Here is a 23,831-nt window from a genome sequence, read left to right as displayed (position 1 = left end):
GTGTATGTGAGCTGACAATAAAAATGATGGCTTGTTCAATAACCGTCTTCTCCTCTGTCGCACTGTGGTATTTTCAAAGAGGAAGTGACCCTTCCCCTCTCACCCCTCAACTCTGACCCCATAGTGTGTTGGGGCGGATTACACCAGGGAGCGACAAACCTTGTCACATCATGACCTCTTTTCAGGTGACACAAAAATATACTGTACACACACAAACACACACACACACACACACACTGCAATCAACTGGTTTTATTATAGCAATTTAAAAAAAAGGTTTCTTGCACTATTCATTTTTCAGACTGTACTTTAGCATTGGTTGCGAGGAGACCTGAGGGACTGTTTGCATCATCTTAGTATTTTCACTATAAACTATATATAAATTTGCTATTTAATGCTCCAAATGGAGAGTGTGCACTGATCACACACACACACACACACACACACACACACACTGTGTTTACTATTTTGTATAAAAGATCTATGCGGAAGGCTTTGATCTTTCTTTTGTTTTTCTGCTATTGTTCGTCTACTGCCATCATCTCAGCATTTTCACAATATAAATTAGCTATTTAATGCTCCAAAAGAAGAATATGCACGATGACTCACACGATGTCGGATGCATTGTGTTAACTACATTATAAAAAAGATCCAGGTGGAAGACTTTGATCTTTCTATTCTTTTTCTGCTATTGTTCATCTTTAGATTTGTCACCTATTTCTAATAGACTTATTACAGAACATTTTAAAAGGCTTCAGGGTGAGTATCGAGTGTGACTTGCTTCAGTGAATATTTCAGCCTAGAGGAATTCTTTGAAGTAATGGTCTGCTAAGTAACTTCACTGCATTGAGCTCGATAGTTCCTCCACACTACTTACAGAAATGATTTTCCTTTTGCATGCATCCATTTGTGAAAAATCGTAGCACGCATATTTGAAATTGAGAAATTATGTGCCATGTTAAGTAAATGCAAAGGTGTGTGTGTGTGTATATTTATGTGTGTGTGTGCCGTAGAAAGGATTTCCAGATTTTCCAGCTCTCCTGCAAACTAATGGGTTATTTGTCATCTGCAGAGTAAAGGATTTTTAAAAGTCAAGCCAGGACCGACTCCCTCCCTATCCTTTCTCTCGCCCTCCCTCTCTTTCCCACTACCCCCCTGACACTCGCAATGGGAGATCGATAGGTTATTGATCAACTCTCTCTATCGCCAACCCACCAGACTAATCACCTTAACACCAGCCCAACTCTCTCTCTCTCTCTCTTTTTCTCTCCTTCCCTGTTGCTCTCTGTTTCCGTCTCTCGCTCTGTTGCTCTGTCTCACACTCATTTGCAGTGTAAACATCGCTTTTTCTCCATTTGGAGCTCAAAGCTGGCTTGATGAGTGTTTTCCCTCTTCTCTGAGGTAAACACACACACAGAGCCTTTTAAATTATCCAGATATTAAATTCACATCTTTGTATCTCCTCCTCCACTTGTCAATAATTACCAAACAGAATCTATGTAGCTGCGCATTTGATAAAACAAGAAGATTTACCACTGTGGCCAAGTGCTCTTCATCTATCTCTCATTTCTCTCACTCCTCCTCTCCTGCACTCCCCTGCCTCCATCTCTCTATGTCTGTCTTTGTTCGAGGGCAAAATCGATGAGAGGTATGAAACTAGCATATTTCTCTTGCTGCGCTGAGGAGACCTGAGGGAAACAGACAAGGAGAAGATGGTTCACAGTAAATCTGTACATTTCTTTTTGTCTTGTGAATGCCTCTATTTGGGTTAAGGTCAATTTCTTAAACATGGTAGGATCATGGTAGATGTTGTTGATGCTTTCAGAGCAAAAATCTCAAATCTTTTCAAGAAGAAGTTGAGAGACGTGTTTTGACTGTGACCCTCACATGGTCTTAAACTGTTACATGCGAACAAAAGAAAATAGCTCAAAATCTAAATTTAATTTATGAATCTGCACATCAGTTCTTAAACCTTCACAACCCCCACCACATTATGCTCATCAAGAAATAACCAGAAACCCATTTGAATGAACAGTTCATATCCAAACCCATCATAAATTATACAATTGGCTAATCCAACAAAAAGGAAACTGTTGGGTTCAGGAAAAACAAAGTCTATGGACACAGAGGTCAGGAATGCTGTTGTTTTTTCTTTCTTTTCTTTGCGGCCCTGCTGTCGACCCAGGCCAAGCAAATGAAGTCCGATGCATCCCTTTTGGGTACAGGCAGTGTGAGGTTTTCCAGTGGCCCTACTGATTTATAATCTGTTGCATTGCCTCTGTAAGGGGAAGATAAGAGTTTCCCCTTATAAGCCTTTAAATGCATTGAATGATGTGATGAAAAGCAGATAATCCCTCGAGGAGGCATCAGGTGACCTGTGACCTTTGGATATAAAATGCTTGAAGATGATATTGTTCTCAGGGGGAGCTGGGGAACTGTCCTGGAAGTGGTGTCCATTTAAACCATAATCTAAAAGAATATTTTATACTTCTATTCCCTCCATATAGCTTTAAAAACATAGATATACTCCAAGCCAGCAAACTCAACCGCAGAAACAATATGGCTGTGCAACACACACACAGACAGACACACGCACACACACCTCGAAGGAGAATTGATTGACTATTCTGTCTCAATACATCTCTCCTTCTGTTACTTAGCAACCAGTGCCTGGGAGGCTATGGATGTTAGAGAAGTTGTACCACTGTGCATTTTCAGTTGATGAAGAGATATGATTAGCGAAAATGTCCCCATTACTGTTGCATGTGGTGAAATGCTGAAAAAAACGAATCACTAATAAAAGAGGAAACATAAACTTTTGGGTCTTGTTGATATTTTAAACTCCAACCCCTACATTCTGGATTTTAAACACACCACAGGAGAATTATAATCAATGACAAAAACATCACAGTTTGGTTCCTCAGTATTGTACCAATTAAGCAAGTAGATTAAGTTGTTTAGCTCTTTTAACCAATGGGATTTTTAAAATTAATTGATGAAAAACAAGCTGTTTTGTAAAGGCACCTATATTTACTATCATAAGGCTGCCGTATTTCCTTTTACTTTGAAAATTTCGACTATATTTTCAGATCATTTTTTTAAATTTAGATTTAGACTTTAAGTTTTGGCCTCAACACCTTAAAAGGAACCAAATCCAGTGAACCACTTCTGGGATACAAACAATGACTGCAAATTAAAGGTTTAAATCTAAATTTGTACGATGTTTATTAAACCCATAATATTGTTTTAATCTGGTTTAAAAAACAGTTGAGATCAATTTACTTTACTTGATTATGCACATTGTGCAGTAAACACTTTCAGTATGTTCAAGTATCTAAATGAAATGATTTGTCTTGTGTTCTGTATGAGAGCATCAAATCCTAACACATCTAAACCTTTCATTATTTCACATACAAATACTGACAAACTGTAATTTATCATTTAGGTAATATTTTGATAAAATTTGCTACAAAAATAAATATGAAATTATCACTTTGTGGAGAAGTGAAATGCGGAAAAGAAAAGACCTGATATAAAATTAAGTGACAAATAAACATATATTTATGTTTATTTGTCACTTAATTTATATTTTTACATTTCATTTATATATATTGATTCACCATACTGCTTTACACAAGTGTTAAAGGCTTAGTTCGGGCCGATCAAAAGCAGGACATTTGGTAGGCCTTGTATGTATCTGACAGATCCACTTGAATCCGACTATGTCAGCTTTCAGGCGACACACTTCGCTTTTATAGCTGAGTCTTCTCACAGAGTAAAATGTCATTAATGGCCTATTTTTGTTCTTTTTGCAAAACATAAACGTGCAATTAGTTCAATAATTCATTGTTAACTGTGGACATGCAGTTAGGTTGTTTTTATAGATCACTTTATTTCTAATGCAGCTGTATTTGCACACATACACATTGATAATAATCTGCAGTGTTTCTCTGTGATACAAGCAGTTCTCCTCGGTAGATTTTGACAATATGACAGAGGAATAATCTTGTATGATTTCACTGCTGAAGGAGATTTTCTTTGCTCAGTTCTTTTCTTTGGGTTTATTAATTCAAAAAACCTCTTTTAAAATTATAACAGTCAAGCAATTAATCTGTAATTGCCAGCCTGTGATGAACATGTGGGTGACCAAAAGTTGAAGAACAAAAGTAGAAAAATAGGGAATTACAAAAACTTTGTGGATGGTAGCAATGGGAACTTTGCACATGAATCCTCATAAACAAGAAATGTAAGCTACAGTAAAAATAGACTAAAAGACACACACACAAACACAAACACACACACACACAGCCATGCCACAAACTAGTTAATTGTTAGAATCAAATCCATGACCTCACCATCATCACATAGGCCTATGCTATAATAACCTACATGTTTTAAGACTAAATTAACTCGAACACAATTTAGAAAATAAAACAATAAAGGTTAATTTCTATTTTTTCTTTTTTTTTTCGATTAAATAAACATAGTCATTATTATAATCAAACTAATGAATCAGAATCAAAATAACCTCGTGCTGTTGAACCACATCGACGTAAGAAGCTGAAATACAAGCAAACACGGATCTGATGATTAACCCCGTTTAAAGGAGGAGGAGGAGAAATAAAACATCACGGTTGACATTTATTTTTCGTCCGTATATTTGTGGTGTCAGTCATTCAAGTGCTACAGGTCAGAGCCTGACCGCTGAAACCATCGCACACCACTGCTTCTGTTTAGGAAACAGCGCCGAGTGGGAATGAAGGAATCGATGATCAATATATCGAACGCAGCGATCAATTTCTGAACTTTAGGGGAAACAGCTTAATCATGGAGCTTTATGACATCCAGAAATAACAGTCTGTGTCAATGGCTTTTCCCTCTTTCATTTATGGACTGCACTTCGGTAAAATGGTGTTTGGCTCGTGATATATATTTATATTTGTGGATAAAATCTGGCAAATAAAATGAGTGACGCTGCAATAAGAAGCTTCAGTTCTGGTTTTTTATCTTTTGAGTTTTCAGTTTGGGAGGACCGGAGGCCCATAGCTCACAGAGGACCCAATGCATAACGTGCGTGTGTGTGTGTGTGTGTGTGTGTGTGTGTTCTCCTCGCTCATGTTCTTTATTTTCCTAAAAACTGCGAGACCTTAAATAATAACCTGACATTAATAATTTTTTTATATGAATTGTTTAATTTAAGATTTTACCAGAGAATAAAAATTTAGAATGATTTTTAAAAAGTATTTTGCAGCGGTTAAACCTCTACAGGTAAAGATTACATTTCTTAATGTTTAACAGTGTAAATGTATTAAAACGTAATGACTGTAAGTTTCAAAACCTATATTTTTTATAAAGACCCTTAAATCAAAGACAGAATCTGCAATCTCCTCTTTTTAATACACTAACTTAGAAATAGCCTCAGTAGAGAAATAATTGTTTATGTCTTTCTTTTCGATTATTTCTTTATTTGTCCAGAAAATTAAATAAACGAGAACCCTTTAAACAGCCATGAAAATTAAAAAGACAAACAGACTATTGACACAACGAATCGACACAACTGGTTTAAAGCGTCTCAGTTTTCCTTCCCACACACACACACACATTTGGACAGTCAGATAAAAACGTTGCCGTGGTTGGAGAGGTGAGCGAGTGTTACGTGCATCAATCACAGGCACTGAGCCCGGTGCTGATGCGTGTTTGTTTCTGTTTGTTTGCGAACACACTGATCACAGCAAAACTACTGAGCATGTGACCGTCTGCAAAATTACAAACAGCAAATGTAGTTGACAATATATAATGATAATAACAACAATAAACTTAATTTATATAGTTTATACACTTTTAAAAACAGAGTTTACAAAGTGCTTTGACAGCAAAGCAAGAAAAGTAATGAGGCCTATGAGAGAAATAACATATATCAGTAAAAAGTTAAGTTGTTAATATTATTAGCATCATTATCATTGTTATTATTATTATGATTATCATTGGTATTAGTATTATTGTATTAGCACAGCCTATACTATATTTTCAGAAATCCAAATGATTGATTTAGCAGAGTCCAAAATGACCAACCTGCATCATAAGACTTATGAATTAACTTGATTGTTTATTCCTTCTTTTAGAATCTATAGTAAATGTTTATAAAAATACAACAACAAAAATAACAATAAATATCATATACTGATAGGAAATCTTGAGTGTTATCAATTTTTGTTGTCGCAAACTGACCTCTTGTTCTGTAAAGGCAGCTGCTATTGTATCATATTGAAATTGGAATTGGAATTAACTTAATATTATTTTTTTGTAGCCTTTATTAACTCTGTGAGGATAAAACCACAAACTGAGTTTTGTATCTGGTCTTGGTGAACTCCGAATCAACCAAACTAGTGTGTCAGTGTCCTTTAAAGTCTGCAGCGTTTGGGATCCTAACTTTGTGACCTCCTGCCTCCACCCCCCACCCCTGTCTAACCGGCCTGCGTCACGTCATTAATCTCTGTCAATCAATACTTCGATCAGGTTTATCACTAAGCGCATAAATGCAAAACCATATAGTCCGTGGGAAAACAAAGTTTATCTGTAAGGAACTCCTGCGTCCGGAAACTGATGCTGACAGTATTTTACGCAAAAAATTCTCGCCGCATATGAGCCATCATCACATATCTGTTTCTGTCACACGTGCACATGCAGCTTGACGTGCACACATGCACACGCTCATGTATAAAGGTGGACGTGAATAATACTTTTCTCAAAACTAAAATGTAAATGCAGGATGTGTTCAAACTGTGAAATATCCAAAGTGGGACGTTTTCATCCAAGTGAAGGAATACTATTAAGAACCCCCTGCTCGTACCCGCCCCACATTTTAAATACACAGAGGCGCGCTCCCATGCCCCTGACACGTGGCTCAGTCTGCTCTTAGTGGAAGCGCTGTTGGTCCAGAGATGAGATATCGCCCTGGAGAGCTGCCGTCCACATGAACGCATAAAGCGCAAAGACGCCGCGGAGTTGTTCGGTTCTGCAGCTGCATCGGAACAAGAGAACCGATATCTGCACCTCACCGGATTGATCGGGGAATTTTGAATCAATGGATTGGCGTTCAAACGTAATTTTATCGCTCCAGGAGGGTTAGAGGGTTAAGAGCGAGAGCGCGCGTCGCTGAGTGAGAGACAGGAACGATAGACAGGGGGAGAGGGTGGGGAGGGTGGGACTGGGGGAAAATATATCGTTTCAGCCATGGAGCTCACCATGGAGAACATTCACAGCGTCTCCTCGCACCCCCAGGCGGGAGACCTCATGAGCTCTCAGCACGCACGACCGTCTCCGTCCCCCAGCTCCACACCCAGGAATCTGGTCTCGCACGCTCCTGGCGCACGGTCAGCCATGGTCACCGGCATGGGCTCGCTCCTGGAGAGCTCCGGCGGGGATTACCGGACAGACCCGTCCTCGCTCTCCGGTCACCTGCACCCATCCATCAGCATGTGTGAGAGCGGGATGAGCCTCAGCAACACGTACACCACCCTGACGCCCCTGCAGCATCTACCTCCGATATCCACCGTCTCGGATAAGTTTCACCACCCGCACTCGCACCACCACGCTGCCGCCCATCAACGACTCTCTGCCGGGAACGTCAGCGGCAGCTTCACGTTGATGCGGGAGGACCACCGGGGGCTCGCCTCCATGGGCAATCTGTACAGTCACTACCCCAAAGAGATGTCCGTGTCTGGCATGGGCCACGGCTCGCTCTCCCCCATGTCTAGCGGGCTGGGCTCTTTGCACAACTCCCAGCAGCCGCTTTCAGCATACGGTCCGAGTGCGCACCTCTCCGCCGACGCCAAGATGATCTCTCCGGTGACAGGTTTTGAGTCCCACGCCTCCATGCTGTCCCGAAGTGAACAAGATCATCTGGCGAGGAGTTTAGGCGGTCACGGCCACAGCATGATCTCCAACCTCAACGGCATGCACCACCACCCGCACAGTCATCTTCACTCCCAGGCGAACGGCGCGGTGATGCTCGGGGACCGGGAGAGGCACGGCCACGGAGCCGGCCAGGGAGTAGCAGGGTCGAACATCCAAGCGGAGGAGATCAACACAAAGGAGGTAGCTCAGAGGATAACGGCCGAGTTGAAGCGATACTCCATCCCGCAGGCCATATTCGCCCAGAGGATCTTGAGCCGGTCGCAGGGGACACTCTCAGACCTCCTACGGAACCCCAAACCCTGGAGTAAGCTCAAGTCAGGCCGGGAGACCTTCAGGAGGATGTGGAAGTGGCTGCAGGAGCCCGAGTTTCAGCGGATGTCTGCTCTCCGACTCGCCGGTAAGATACTTCCCTCTCTGGATGAATATTTCACATTACATATTATCATTCTTAAGTAACAACCAGCCCCCTCCCACCTTTATTTTCAAACTGTAAACAGGAACACTAAAGCAGGGCTAAAAGATTCAGCACCACGGACAGCTCCACCGGCCAAAACAAAGCGCACAGAGGCTTCACTGAAACAAGTCCCTCTGTTTCCTACAACCTGAAACAAACAAGTCTACACAACATATAATAACAAGAGAGCAGGTTTAATTGTAGTTCATTTAGATCTCTGGAGACCAGTGATGTTTATGACTGCTTTGGGCGTGTACATTTGCGTTTAAGCGGGCTTTTGTTGTCTAAAATCGTAGGTCTATATTTTTGATCGGCACATAGCAAATCGCCATTGATTCACAATAAACCTCGGAATAGTTGCCCTCCCTCAACGCCTTCTCTCTCCCCCTCTTTCTCTCTCGGTCCGACCATAAACACACAGCCGCGGCGGTGGTGCGATCACTGGGCCAACCAGTTGCGCGCAGGAGAAGCGGGGTGACCCCAGGCTGCCTGATCAATACGCCAGTTCCCACTCTCCCTTTTAAATGTGGCACACTGATCGATACTCGTATCGGAGCTGAAAGACGCAATAACCGCACGGTCTCTCCGGCTTTTCATTTAGTACTCTGGTGTAAAAGCTCTAAATTTAGACACTGTATGATCGCTCCAACTTATTACTATATTGTGAGGATTTTACGCACGGACAGACACGTCCTCCACATGTGTTGTCAGTGGAAATAAAATTAAATTGTGACTTCCAATATCACCAGAATGTCACTGAATTAATTCAGAACGCAGTTATTGCAATTGCAGATTTAAAAAACAATTAAAAGACACGGGCTGTATAACTGAAAGTGTAAGTCCAACCCAGCCAATATGATCCCTGGATCTATTTCAAGGCAACGTTAAGCTGCATGAACAGTTGTGATGAAATATTGATTGGAGCTGGGATGGGAATTGGTAACAGGGACAAGGTGTATGGACAAGAGAAAACACAGAATGTTTGAGGTTTTTAAAAATTTCAGATGCTGAAATACACAAACCTGGGTGATGAGAATAAGTAAAACATTAGCGCACATTTCCACTCACAACAGTGGTGAAAGAATGGTTTCATCAACTCCGAAGAATAAATATCAAATGAGTAAATATATTATCTCAAAATACATCACAGTCATGCATTTGATAATGTCTTCAGGATGGTTAATGCAATGTAATTAAATACAGAAAATAGATAGATTGATTGATAAATTATTAACATGTAAACATGCATCAGGGATTTTATGTATTCGATGCTCTTATTTTGGAGAACAGCCTCACTTTGTTTTAAAGATAGATAGATAGATAGATGGATAGATGGATAGATAGATAAGGATTAGAAGCTGAGGCTGTGAGTGTCATTAATAGTGTAGCTCTGTCCTTTCAGTGTTTGCCTGGCTTTGCACATAGGAGATCAATACGGCTGTTTCCCCTTCCCAACCCCCTTCTCTTCCTCTCCCTGGTGCTCTCCCTCTCTGTTTTTCTTTCTCTCCCTCTCTCTTTCTCTCCGCAGCATATGAAAATAACATCACTAATCTCTTACTGGTTAACCTGGCAACAGGCCAGCAGGTTGTTGGGCTTGAAAATATCAAAAGCGAAACAATTGACAGGAGGACGAGGAGAACATGTTTCATAAAGTCAAACAATGCACACAGCCATTTTCCGCCCTTCCTGCTTCCTCTCTCTCTCTCTCTCTTTTTCTCTCTTATACCAGCTCCATCTTTGAATGCCCATCAAACTTGCTTGTGCCATGAAAGATTAATGCCAGTCTGCCGTTCCTCATATTTTCTGAAGATTTCAAATGGACCAAATTGGGATGAACAAAACTTCCGTCGGCATCCACTGCTTAAGTGCAAAAGTGAGAAAAAGCTAAACTGACATGTGGAAAAAGAACTGGAAGAGCTGGGGAGATGCCATTGATTGAGTGAGGGCAGGCAGGTTTGGGCTTTGTGTGAACAGCCAGATAGAGGCAGGGTAGTGAAAGGATCAATACAGACCTTAATAATTGATAAGTATAAGGGAGAAGGAGAGGAGGGAGGAAAGAGAGTGGTAGTGTTAGCGCATGTAACAGCATCTTCTAGGTAAGCAGAGTCAGATCTGTGGTTAACAGAGGAGGACCACACACCATGGTATCGCTGCCTAAACACCATGGCAGAGGGCGTGTAAGTGGTTTTGAAGAATGCTGTTTACACCCCAAACATCCTGTGAAATATCAACAGCACAGATCTGACACCATGTGGGGATAGTGTAGACTTACACAGCTGAAGACTCACATCAGAACACAAAGCAGGAAAACAAACCTATCTGGGAATAGGCTGCAAAGAGGTTGTAATATTTATAGTGAAACCAGGGCAGGGAGGCTGATGTGTTAACACCAACATGAGAAGAGCATCTTACAGTAGACAAAGAGCATCAGAGCATCCAGTTGCCTATCGAGTTGAAGTAATGAGTGTTTTCTGCTCATGTCAGCGAATCCTTAAAGCAATCCAAGGTTGTGATGTCATTTGATTTTAAAGGTTGCTATGCTTTATGGGGATTGTAATATGTCTTTATGGAGGCATGCAAACACGTGTGTGTGTCTGTGTGAGTGCTTCCACATGCACACATGTGTGTGACTGGGTTATAGAGTGTGTCTGCACTATACATTGTTCAGGCTTATCTGACTCGTTCTGAATCGGTATTGATTTCCTCTCTTCTGCTCTCTTCGGCTCTCTCATTCTCTTTCTCTCTCTCTACCTCTTCTCTCTTTCTCCTTCCCTCCCTGCCTCCCCCCTTCTGTCTCTTCTGGCTCTGAACCAGCATCAGCAAAGCAGATCCTCTGTCTTCCACCCTGATTTCATCGCTGCTCTCTGGTCATCCCTGTCTCTGTAACAGGCATACCTCATCTTGCATAGCCATCACACTGGCACAAAGCATGCTGTGAAATATTTGGACACTCAGTAAATAAGAGTTAACGTGTCATGACCTCAGAAAATCTCCAGACTTTACAACATACTCAGTGAACAAGCTCGATATGCAGTAGCATCATACACAACAACCTCCGCCAAACATTTGAAACACCTTTTCTTACCGTGCACCTAATGAAATAAGATATTTGTGGCACTAAATGACCATAAACCTATCATTCTGATCAGAGTATATGTTTTATGGATGTGATTTGTGCACAACATGTAACATTTCATGTAAAAATGAATGTCAAGGTTAGGAGGTAGAAACATATGAACCACTTGCTCACAGATGTTCATTTTCCCTTGAGGTGTGATTTAAAATCATTAAGGTGCAAACATTCAGCAGCGATGTTGTGCATTTGATGCATTTCTTAATTTTTCAAACTTTGTTTTGGAAAACCTTGGTTAACTAACTTCATGTCAGTTGATCTCACACAGTTTGGTGTTAGAGGTGAAAACACCAGACACACTTATCATCAGACTTTTCTGATGAGGAAAGTAGAAAAGTTTCAAATTCTAACTTTAATATCCTCAAAGGGAAATTTATCACACACACACACACACATATTTAGGCTATAGTTCTATGTGTGAGATACTTTATGCATGTGTTTGTAAAGGATATTAACACAGACATAGATGATACATAAAGGTTGAATTTATTTTAGCATTTGAGCCCGATTTTAACACCTTATCATCAAATTTCCCTTTTTAATTTATTATAAGGGAAAATAACAAAAATGAAAAGGTAAAAAATAATAATTGAAATAAACAATTATATTTTTTTCCTAGATTTATATTCAAAATCTTTGATTTAACATGTATTTGTTTTTATAGCGTATGACTTCACCCGGGCCAATACATGAATATTTTAAACAGCAGATTGTTGCTACTCTGCCTCAGGCCGCACATTTCTTTTTATTTCAGCCAAACACTGTTGTCACTATTCTCCGCAAATTTTTCGAAAAGAAGATAAAAAATATATATGATAAATTAGAACATATAAAGAAAACACCCAAAAGAACAAATTCAAAATCCCTCGCATTTGAATCCTTTTTATATATCGACCCCATCAGCAGCTTGACCTAGATAAAATGCATATTTTGTTTAATATCACACTTTCATTAAATGTTTGTAACCGTTTCAGAAACTATAAAAACTTTTCTCACTTTTCCCTCAGTGGCTCATTTTTATCTGAGATTCGTTTTGTTTTTATACAAATCAAAACCACACATATCTGACAGAAGCCTGCGCTCTCTGTGGGGAAATGTTACGTTCATATTTTTGAGTTTTTCTCTTGTAAATAGAGCAGACAGTGGGAGGAAGTATGGATCGCAAGCAGAGGTTTTCATGGACTGTAGGTGTGTGTGTGACAGACTGTGCAGCTGCCCGTCACTCGTCTCAACAAGACAACACAGGCTTTACATCGACAAAGAAACGAAAGCTTTCAAATAATCCGATCCTGGTCAATGGGAAGTGTTTTAAGACGCTTTGGTTTCACCGCTGCTGTGTGTGGTTGGAATACGGGTGTGGATGGTGGAGGTGGTGGAGGAGGAGGGGGCAATTCGAGCGTCTTTCTTTGTCTTTTTTTAAACTTCCCATCAATGAATAGGCCTATAATATGATCAATATAATCAATAACCGTATCCATCTGAGGGGTGTGATTGACGCCAAACTGTTTCTCGCCTGCAGTAGTCCGTCCAGGGCGGGAGAGGGCCCGTCTCACCGCACACAAAGCCCGATCTCATCCCTCCGTCCAGGCGTCGACTACCACTAGCAGCAGCACGGTGCGGTTAGTTCACCGTCTGCCACCCTCCTCTCTCTCTCTCTCTCCTCCCCCCCCATGTCTCATCTACACACACACACACACACACATACACACACTCCTATAAACTTTTTCTTTTTTTTAATTGTTGTGTTTGTTTCTCTGCATTTTGAGCATCAGACCCACATCTCAGCTTCATGTGTGTTTAATGTCAACGAGACACCTCAGATCACATCTCGCTGCCATTTGACATCCACAAAAAGTACGACTGAGTTCAAGTCTGTGGTCCTGTTGTTGTGTAATTCAGCCTGTAGCTATAATCCACTGTCCTTATCCGTGACTGTGAGTGTAAGGGAAAGAAATTTAAAGGCCTCCTCTTATCAAAAATACATGTTTTTGCAGACAGATGGATTTGCAGAGAGCTGCGTTCAAAGTCATATGTTGAAGAGGTAAAGCTCTGTGAGCTCAGGATGTGCATGACCGAACAAGATTTGTGACATTGTTCTTTGGTCTGTATGCACAAGTCTGTTGATCTGGAGACAATGATAATGGACACTTCAGTGACATAGGACTCATGTTTCTAGCAAAAAAAACACATTTTGCATGTTCATTTTTAATTTTTTGATTAAAGGGCAGCAATATTGTGAATTTGCACAATTTAATTTGAGGAAACACGAAATATTCTGAATAAATAGCAGTTTGTTTTGCTTTTAGTTGTAAATTCCTCTCACATACTGACATTTGCTGCAATAACCAACATCCACCCACTCGTCTTCACATGTAAGTGCACAGTCGGGACAATAGCAGCCACTTAAGTGATAAAGCAGAGCTGCTCTTAAAAGGAGCCACGAGTGCAACTTAACACACCACACAGCCAGCGAGTTAATCTTTGGACCCACAAGAGGTCGAGATTAAGCAAAGTGGCAGTTGCCTGATACCTTTAGCATTGTTGACACCAGGGGCGTATGAAAGAGGCGACGTGAGCAAGTGCCACTTGAGGCCGCCGGGCGTCCCCTGCCTTGTCTCTTCAGAAATGCTCATTTGGTAATGAGGCACCTAAAGATAACCCACAACTGTGTGCTGCTCGTCTCCTGAGGGGTGTCTTTAATGAGCAGCTCCCTCTTTTCCCTTCCCTGTGGTCCTATTCATTGCGAGGGATGTCCACGGGGCCAGAGGACTCTCATTTGATATGGACCTATTGATTATCTGCAATATGTATTGACCATGCAGGTTCACAGGCCTTTCGCTAACTCCCCTGGCTTCACTTGGTTAGGACGGCAGATGTGCTGCTGCGGAGGCCTCCGAGCCGCGGAGCTGATGGAGGAGAACCAGAGTGGTGTTGGCATTGTAAAATGGCCGGTAGCACGAGTTGTTCGAAAACAGGCATTACATATTAAATTATCACTATATTAGCACTAGCATTCAGTCATTACATTAGGGAGTATTGAGTTTGGTTGGAGACAGCACTTAAAGAGCCGTGAGGAGATTCTGGCATGGCTGGGCCTGAACCAATTGAATAAACGTTCCATGAAATGGTTCTGAAGTGCAGATCAATCAATATGGGGGGCTATCAATCTGAGGACAAATTAAAACAATTGAGAAAAACAAGCAGAGTTGAAGAAGTCGAGGAGGGATGGAGTGATGTATCAGTGGAGGCTCTGCTGCTGCAGGGACAAACACGTAACCTCCATGTGCTGCTGCTGCTGCTGCTGGGGGGGGGGGTCGTCTTGTAATTATGCTTTGCTTGCAGTAACAAAGCATGAACAATGGCAATTCAAACACATGCACGCTCACACACAGGCATGCATGCATACACATGTGCACATTCATATTGATCCCCCCCCACCCCACTCACAGTCAAATCTGTTTACTGCTGTTGTCTAAACCTGCTGTAAAGTCATCAATCATTTGCATACACCACCTCCACACAGGAGCCAGCTTTATTCCCTCTCTTCCCCTTCATCTCATCCCTCCCTTTCTTCCTCCACACATGTGCACCAACACATCAAGACTTTGTTTATTTCTCTCACGCACGCCCACAGACCACACCTCGTGCACACTCATACTTTTCTCCATTCTTAATAGCCCCAAATAAAAAACAACCAGTGTCACAGATGAGAGACATTGCTGTGTCCTCCTCCAGAGCTCTCAGACTGGATGACTGCCACATCTCTCTTTTGTTCTTCCACAGATAAACAATTTCTATCTGTCTGTCACGAAGCGCGCTCTTGAGCTATATTACCCAACACACATACACACACAGGCACGCACGCACGCGCACACATACATGCACGCACGCACACACACCTCGGGTCTTGCGGATCGATGTGGATCGATCGGGTGGGGAAGGGAGCCCTGATTACTGGACCACGTGTTCGGGAGAAAACCGCGGAAAATCGATCATTGCAGCTTTTTAGGGCAGCAGAACAGAACAGACTCCCTCCAGTCTCCACAGCCGGAGAGCCGAGCCATCTGACGGTGCATCCAGGCACGGAGGAGCGCTTCTTTGTCAGCATTTCACATCACGCTCCTCCGGTTTCAACACACAGACCCACAGTGAAAACAATTTACCCCCCATAGCCTCATTTAGCCCCAAGAGAATTTCATCATTAGAGAGTGAAGTTAGTTTGTTAGTTAAGATTATAAGTTGACAATCCTAAAGGTCCATATCAGTATAAAGATAGAATAAATACATTGCAATAAGCAGCAGTAAAATATACAATCACCACACTTTACAAGTCTGCAGAGATTAAAAACACATACAGACTTTGGTTCCAGTGTTTCCTTGTTGAGAACCCTGTGTCACCATATGGATGTGGGCCACTTCAGGCAGTGATGAGGCACTTCTGGCCTTTTTGTGGCCCGGACAAAATGGACAAAGTGTACTGTATTTGTACTGTAAGCAAATGTGGCACAAATATTCCAAAACAAATCTGGGCCTTTTTTGGCAAACATGCAGTGCTCTAGGCAAAGTGCAATCCATGGTAAATGCTGAATATGCGCCAAATAGCACAAAACTAATTTGGGCCCAGATCTGGCCCAAATCTGAACGTCCAAGTGCCATCCATTCACAGGGTATGTGGGCCAGATGAAAAAAGTAGCAGTGTGGGCCAGATCGGAGCGAAAACTATTTTGCTGTGTGGGCTCAGTCAAGTCCCTTACCACGTTTTTTCAGTCAGGTGGGAACATTATCAAATCAAACATGTGAGTCAAACTTGTCCCTCTTGGTAACTTGAGCAAAATTCTGATTGCATCATTATTATGTGCCAGCTGAAATGTTTTGCACTGCGAAAGCCACACCACAAGTACACAGCAGGCTCCTAAAAGGGCTCCTCTGTACAGAACATTTGTGTGCAGAGAGTAAAACTACATCGAATAGTCGAAACAGAACATAAACAATTAAACTCGTCCTTCCTCCACGTTGTGGCCACTGTACTGACTCTAAATGATGCCTGTTGTGGTTTTCTCAGTTGTGGTCCATTATCCACCCATTTTATACCATGGATATCTATCTGCTTATAGATTATTGCCCTCTGTAAGTTTTTAGATTGATTTCACATCCTACAGACTGACCTCTGGGTTCCCTACATTTCACTGCACTTTGAAAATTGACTTCTCGAGGTTTGAATCTTAAACTATCACCCTTAACTTTTTTGCCAGGTGTAAACAGACATAAAGAAAGGAGAGTTTAACACTTGGATGCTGATACTAAGCTGTTACAGATATATGCATTTTGCACCCACAAGTTTTATTACGAGTGGAGAGTTCATGTTCGTGGCAAAACCTATGATTTCATTGGTTTGTCTTGTAGGTGCAAAAAAACCCCAAAAGAACAAACAGTCTTGAACCTGAAAAAACTAAAATACATACAACAATTTAAAGGCTGAATAATGTGAAAGCCACTGTAAGTCTTTAAAGTTTGTCTGCTGCTTGGGAAGACTGGTTTAAGTGAGATTTCATGATTAAGTATCTCAGTTTTCGACTTTCAGAATGTGACCATCTGACATCTTGTTTTCCTTTCTGCCTTTCCACTGATCACTCCCTCTTTTTTGTTGCCGGCATCCTCTCCTGTCACATGTCACTTTATACACTCATGATATAGGCCTACTTTACATTTGAACAAGTAATCAAACCAGTTTAAATGAAATATTACAATTCACAGAACATTAAACATTCATTTTCTTTCATATTCAATCTTGCATCTTGCTTTCACACTCTAATTTTTCCCTCACCCACTTTAATTTCTTTGTTATTTCCGTTTATGTCATCATCAGGCAGCTAAAACATCCAACCCTGACCATGTCGCCACATGTAGCATCATTTGTTTCTCCACTGCAGATGATCTATTTTGTAACTTTGCAGGAGTTTTGAATATTTTAGTAGCAATAAAACTCTCCTCTCTTTCCGTTTTCTCTCTTCTGCCTGATCCCTTCTTCTCTCTCCAGCATGCAAACGTAAGGAGGAGGACCGAGGACGAGAGCGTAACCAGGTGCCAAAGAAGCAGCGACTGGTCTTCACCGACCTGCAGCGTCGCACCTTGGTAGCCATCTTCAGAGAGAACCGCCGCCCCTCCAAAGAGATGCAGATCACCATCTCCCAGCAGCTGGGTCTTGAGCTTTCAACTGTCTCCAACTTCTTCATGAACTCACGCCGCCGCTGTACGGACCGCTGGGACACAGAGGAGCATGGCCACGGGATGCATGGCCATGTGCACACACCTCACGGAAACAACACCTCACAGCTCCAACCCGGTACCTCCTCTGCGACCACGTTTTCTAAGGCCTGACGGTGGCTGGACAGGTTGTTGAACGGATGCACAGGGGATGAAGGGGGGGGGGGGGGGTTCTCACTAAAGCAGTGGGCTGTAACTCTGATCCTGCAGCGTTTTAGGATGTGTACTTTAGATCATCTGATTCATCTGCTCACAGTGCTGAGGACTTGGGCAGATGGATCAGATCTTCTCAAAGCTCCTCGTGTTTTCTATGAATCTGAATGTAATAATCGTAGGGGCCTCACATGCATCTCAAATTGTGACTCCAAACCAAAGATCCAGTAGTTTTCCATCGTGGCTCTTAAATAATCCACCTGAAAACCAAAGAAAATCCATCCACACTGAAACACCACACTGTGGGCCTGTGTTTGAGCCTTGAAAGGGGAGAAGAGGAGGGGGTGTCAGGATTTGAACACACCAAAGAATCATTAATGACAAGGAACTGATAGCTTTAAGACAGGGAACCTTGCTGCTCTTCACAAATCAGCCAGAAATCAGACAGCACATGTTTCTGTTTGGCCGTGATCAACCACTCGTCATTTAAGTAACACACACTGTGGCTGATTGAAAGCTGCTTGTGTTTGTCAATTGTCTGTTAAGAGCTCTCGTCCTTTTGACCCTCTTACCACACACACATCAACTTAGCAGCTCTGCATCACTGCGTGCGTGTGTGTCATGCGTGTGCAATGTTCACGTCTTGCATGTGATCCAGGGGTGTAATTCCTCTGCAGTGATTCCCCTGCTCCACTTCAGAGTAACAGTGCCACCTGCTGTCCAGTCAAACCACCTCTGGACATGTTTAGCGCATGTTGCCGTAGTTACAACTCACATCTCCAGCAGGCCGACAACACATCACAGCCTGCACTGTAGATTTCTAATAGGACACAGGTACCAATACTCGACTCAAGCATAAGTGTGGCCCTGCAGACACCAAACACACATGACAACCCACACATCCTTTTATACATATTAGAAGGTTTATTTCTTAAGACTTGTTGTATGGCTACATGGCCACAACCCGTGTAGCCACATGAGAGGATAATTTCAGGTTAAGAGGAGAACAATCAAACTGGGACGACACTCCCCACGTTCCAAAGGTGTCGTCCCGGAGTGTAGGGAGTAAACGGAGGGAGGGGGTCTGCTCTGTTCTAGTGGCCAAACACAGAGGTCAAACGTCACAATATAGGATCCCGAGTGCCAATGATGTTTGCCTCTTTATGATAATCAGAGAACAGGCGCGGCCCGCTCCCTCACCACACGCCCCACTGTGTCTGGCCTGCGTCATTACAACCTTCAGACTGCGAGCACTATACGGGCATGTAGCCTATTCCATACCTCAGAACCAAACATTGACGCGATCGACGTGAAACACAATGAAAAATGTCTGTAAATAACCTTTGAGTTCATCTCACTTGTCTTATCTATTCTCTATTTATCTACTCTCTTGCTAACCCCCTCCTGTTGTGACTTTCTCTTTCGTTTTCCCTCCTTACTATTGATGCGGGTAATATTAGTACCATAGACACATGGTTTCTCTCTCGTGACTATTGTGCTATGTTGTGCTGAAACTATATGTAAAGAAGCACCTTGTCAACCAAATGTAAAAACTTAATGAATGAAAAAAAAGAAGAATCAACACGTCATTGACTGATCCTATGCACAGACAAGGAGGGGATACCACAAGTGACTAACTGTGCATCTTTGTGAATACCTGTGTGGTGGACTGTCTGGACGTGAAGGACCTCTTCCTTGATCTCTGAACTTTGACCCCTTTTGAACTGGACTGTCACTGCATTCCTCTGCTGATAGTGTTTTTTGGTTACCATGAGAACCGCCTCATTTTATTTATGCCTTTTTATTTATTTGTTCGTGGGCAAAGCCACTGGTCGTGTAGCATCTTGTAGCGGGAGATAATCATATTAGAGAGGAGAAGCAGACAGAAGGAAGAAGGGGGGCAGCCGAGGAGGCAGGAGCACCAGAGGCCTGTCATCACACTGGTAGGAAACATCCGAATGACATTAGATCAGGTTCTGGTTGTGATGTGGTGCACTACAACTGATTCCATGTCCAAGGTGTCATGTAGGACTTCTGCTAGAGTCCAGATGGGGAAAACTTTGTAGACTTTTAGGGCAGATTATTGATTATAGACACAAAACCATAAACTGTAAATAAAGATGGACGACACATCTGTAATTTCTCCCACTATCCAGAGATGAAGCCAAAATATTCTAGATATGAACGCTGCCATCTTGAGAATTTGGAGGCAGAGTATGAGCAGTAGCGATCGCGGGATGGAGCTGTGATAGCCAGGTTCCAAAGATATTTGTGCTCGACCAATCATGAGTCAGTGTCAGCTGTCAATCACATACCGTCAAATAACTAATTACATCCAAACTGACCGGACAAATGATACCTACCTACAATGACCAAAGACGTCTTTGTGAAAAATATATTTAACATGTAACTTTTTTGATTTGGTTCATGTTCAATCAACTAACATGGAGGAGGCAGGGTTTACGACCGATGCTGCAACCAGCCATTGTAGGTGGTGATCCAGATGTTTTGGCTTCACTTTTGGGTAGAAATGATGCCGTCAATCTATACATACAGTCTATGCCCCAAACAGAGAGTCATGGAAACAGCTGTGTGTGTGTGTGTGTGTGTGTGTGTGTGTGTGTGTGTGTATGCATGTGTGTGTGTGTGTGTATATGCATGTGTGTATGTGTGTGTGTATGTGTGTGTGTATGTGTGTGTGTGTGTGTACTTCTCAGAATAGAGTGGACTGTGACACAGCCATCAATACCAAAGATACTTCAAGCCTGCTAAGTTCACACTGGACTTGGGACATGCACACAAGCAAACACAACACGGATGCCAACACACACATGCAGATTCAGCGACGGGTTCAGATATGCTCATCTGTGCACGTACACGTACACATACACATACAAACACACACGCACACACACACACACACACATACACACACACACACACACACACACACACACACACACACAAAACAGAGCAGTCGTGCCACATAACAAACACACAGAGGTGTTTGTTATGTGGGAAGAGTTGAGTGCCTTTTTCCTTCAACCAGGGGTTGGACTGCTCTGTACACACACACACACACACACACATACGATCACACAAGTGGAGGGGGGCACACACTGGGTGAAGGGGGGAGCAACAAAAAAAGCCACTTTTGTTCTGAGAGCACTTTTTTTTCCAAAAATATGGGAAAAGATTGTTTACCGCCATTTTTTAAAAACATATTGATAAGATGTCATCTAACCAAGTCCCCTCCATGATACACACATGCACACACACTCCCATCAGAGATATTTTTGTGTAATTTATAATCCGAGTGTGTGTGTGTGTGTGTGTATCTGGCAGTTTACAAAGCCCTCTGATCCTGCTCTCTCACTGACTCAAATCTAAACCTTCTCTAAAATCAGCCAATGAGCAAGAAATTCTTACACTTTTCATTTCATAAAGACACATGACGCCCACCGGTGACCCCCCCATCCACGCAAAACCTCTTGGTCCCTGCGTCCAGGGTAGCATCACAGCAAGGCAGGCACGTGTAGACAATTCATCTCGATATACCTCAAATCTTTATTGTAAAGGTTATGTAGTGAAACAATAATGACAATGTTTAGCAATGAGAGTGACATTGAAGTCACACGGCGACATGATTGTTCTGTTTTGTATTTCTTTAAAGAAGTGTGTGTTATGGTTTAACATCTTTTTAAATTATTGTTGTAGGTTTGCACGCTGTCCTTTAAGAGAGAAACTAAGAAAGAAACAGGGAGGAGGAGTATACAGGGAAAAGATGGGTGAAAATTAATCATATGTGACAAAGAAAGAAAGAAATCAGAAAATGTATCATGAATAATAATTGAAAACATCAAATCAGACGTTGAGAACACACTAATTTCTGTTTTGCGTCACTTTTTGGCTTCTTTTGTGTTTGAAGATTGTCTCCTATGTGTGTTAAAGTAATTCCCATATTAAAAAAAGAGATTCAACTGAAGCACCTCTGTTATTAGGGGTGTGATGAGCAATTCTTTTATGCATGGATACTATATAAGTGTAAATAAACTGCAGGATGAACTGTACCTCTACAGGTGGAGGAGAGGGGGAGAAACAGGGAGAAATCTACTGGTTTTGGTTTCCAAATGATCTCTACATTCTTATTTTTAGCTTTGTTGTCTTTTATGTGCTGTTTGTGTATTTGTATAAAAATGTGTATTTGAATGTGTATCAGCTTCATCACTGTGCCCCCCCCCCCCCCATTGTAACCCCCTCTTCACACTTCCACCGTCTGTATCTGTATTTACCTCTTGTTTCATCACATAAGTGTGAGCGTGAGTCTGTGTGTGAGTTTCTCTGTTTTGTTCCCGTGTTTCGGCTCCAATCGGAATTCGATCAGCCCGGGTGTTTGTCTGCTATAGGAGGCTAAACAAACAGACAGCCGGGCAGCTGAAATACGGTTTCTTCCACTGAATCAAAATGGGATCATTTGCTTTTTTTCCCTTCAGACAGTCCACATAGCTCTGGAAGCCCCGGTGTCGATGTTCTCTTCCTCTTCCCTTACCAATCAATCAATCAGAACCAAGTGTCTTTGTGATGGTAGAAGACAATCAATTTCAAATAGAGCAGAGACAGAGTGGGGAAAATGGGGGGGAGAGAGAAAGAGAGCGATGGAGGAGGGCAGAGAACCTGACTGCACAGGAGAGATGGGAAGAATGGAGGAAGGACGGCTCTCAGAGGGATCGGTGTGTGTGTGTGTGTGTGTGTCTGTGTGTGTGTGTGTGTGTGTGTGTGTGTGTGGTCACCTTTAACCTCTGCAGAATGACCTTTACAGTGGGGGCCAAGGCACCCAGGACCCTCCCCCAGCTACGAGGGAGGTGGTGGTGGGGGGTCTGGCTTGTTAAGTGGACAGCTAATCGAAGATGTTGATCAAATGCCTTTACACACACACACACACACACACACACACACACACACACACACACACACACACACACACACACACACACACACAGAGCCTTTCTTCTGACGTTCATTTCAAAGATACAGTGAATCTGTCAGCTCTGCCCTCAGCCTGTGGAGTTAGAATCAAGTAATGGGACAATTAATACACCAAGTATGGGTAAATTGTGTGTTTTGACAAAAACAAATAAAAAACAAACAATTGGCTGACTGGCCTTTCATTTTCTGCCTGATTGTCTCTTAATGTGGTGCTCTGTTGCCATCTGGTGGCGAACAACTGTATATCATATGACTATGTGTACTTTTGATCAAGGGCGTCATGGTTTGGTCAATAGTTCAAGCTAGAATGGCGCTTAGTATTTCACACATTCATAGATCAGTTCTCTAAACGTGCCTGACTTTTTCATTACATTCATTAATTATTCTCGGGGAAAAATATCCTACCTCACAATGTCAAAGAAAGTGAAAAAGTATTCCTGGATTCACCCCCTGACCTGGATCTGCACATTTATTTGCTCTTCCCAGACCCACACTGCACCAGTTGCCCCTTTAAATGCATCACCCAGCAACATTTTGAGCAGAAACCTAAAAGAAGGTGTCTCACGATTATCATCTTATATGGATTTTTAATTTTCACCATGGATTTTAAAATTTAAATTACAGTTTTGGGAAACAATTGCCAAAATTTGTATTTATTATAACTCATTCAGTTTAACAGAGTTGCAAAATAAAAACAATGGCTGATTCTAAAATTGGAAACTAGGGTTAGGGTCAAAGTGTGCGTTTAAATGGACTGATTCTTTTGTCTATTTAAGAGCAGTGGAATTTAGCGGTTCATGCAACTTTGGCATGTCATTGTTTTTTAGGCTGGTTTGACAAATTTGGAAACAACAGTTACTTGTATGCACATCCAGCAGTTAAAGAATAACACTTACATTATTCTGGATTTGGCCTTACTCCTGT

The 23,831-nt window shown here is 42.1% G+C and overlaps 1 protein-coding gene across 3 annotated transcripts; it reads left to right on the top strand.

Moving 5' to 3' along the window:
• Positions 1 to 6,537: 6,537 nt before the first annotated feature.
• onecut3b (one cut homeobox 3b) lies at positions 6,538 to 23,155 on the top strand. Of its 3 annotated transcripts, none has more exons than XM_069511322.1 (3): positions 6,538 to 8,314; positions 13,024 to 13,118; positions 17,542 to 17,782. In XM_069511322.1, exons 1-3 carry the CDS (start codon positions 7,234 to 7,236, stop codon positions 17,638 to 17,640), a joined length of 1,275 nt encoding a protein of 424 aa, XP_069367423.1. In that variant the 5' UTR covers positions 6,538 to 7,233; the 3' UTR covers positions 17,641 to 17,782. The 3 variants fall into 3 exon arrangements, with proteins under 3 accessions (XP_069367423.1, XP_069367424.1, XP_019955712.2); XM_069511323.1 differs by having other exon boundaries at positions 13,024 to 13,123; positions 17,542 to 17,683; XM_020100153.2 differs by lacking the exon at positions 13,024 to 13,118 and having other exon boundaries at positions 6,539 to 8,314; positions 17,542 to 23,155.
• The last annotated feature ends 676 nt before the right edge of the window (positions 23,156 to 23,831 follow it).

Source organism: Paralichthys olivaceus, chromosome 16 (assembly GCF_024713975.1).
Source record: "Paralichthys olivaceus isolate ysfri-2021 chromosome 16, ASM2471397v2, whole genome shotgun sequence".
In the NCBI taxonomy this organism is placed as follows: Eukaryota; Metazoa; Chordata; class Actinopteri; order Pleuronectiformes; family Paralichthyidae; genus Paralichthys; species Paralichthys olivaceus.
Note: the sequence above shows the minus strand (reverse complement) of the source record. Positions and strands in the feature narration are given on the sequence as shown.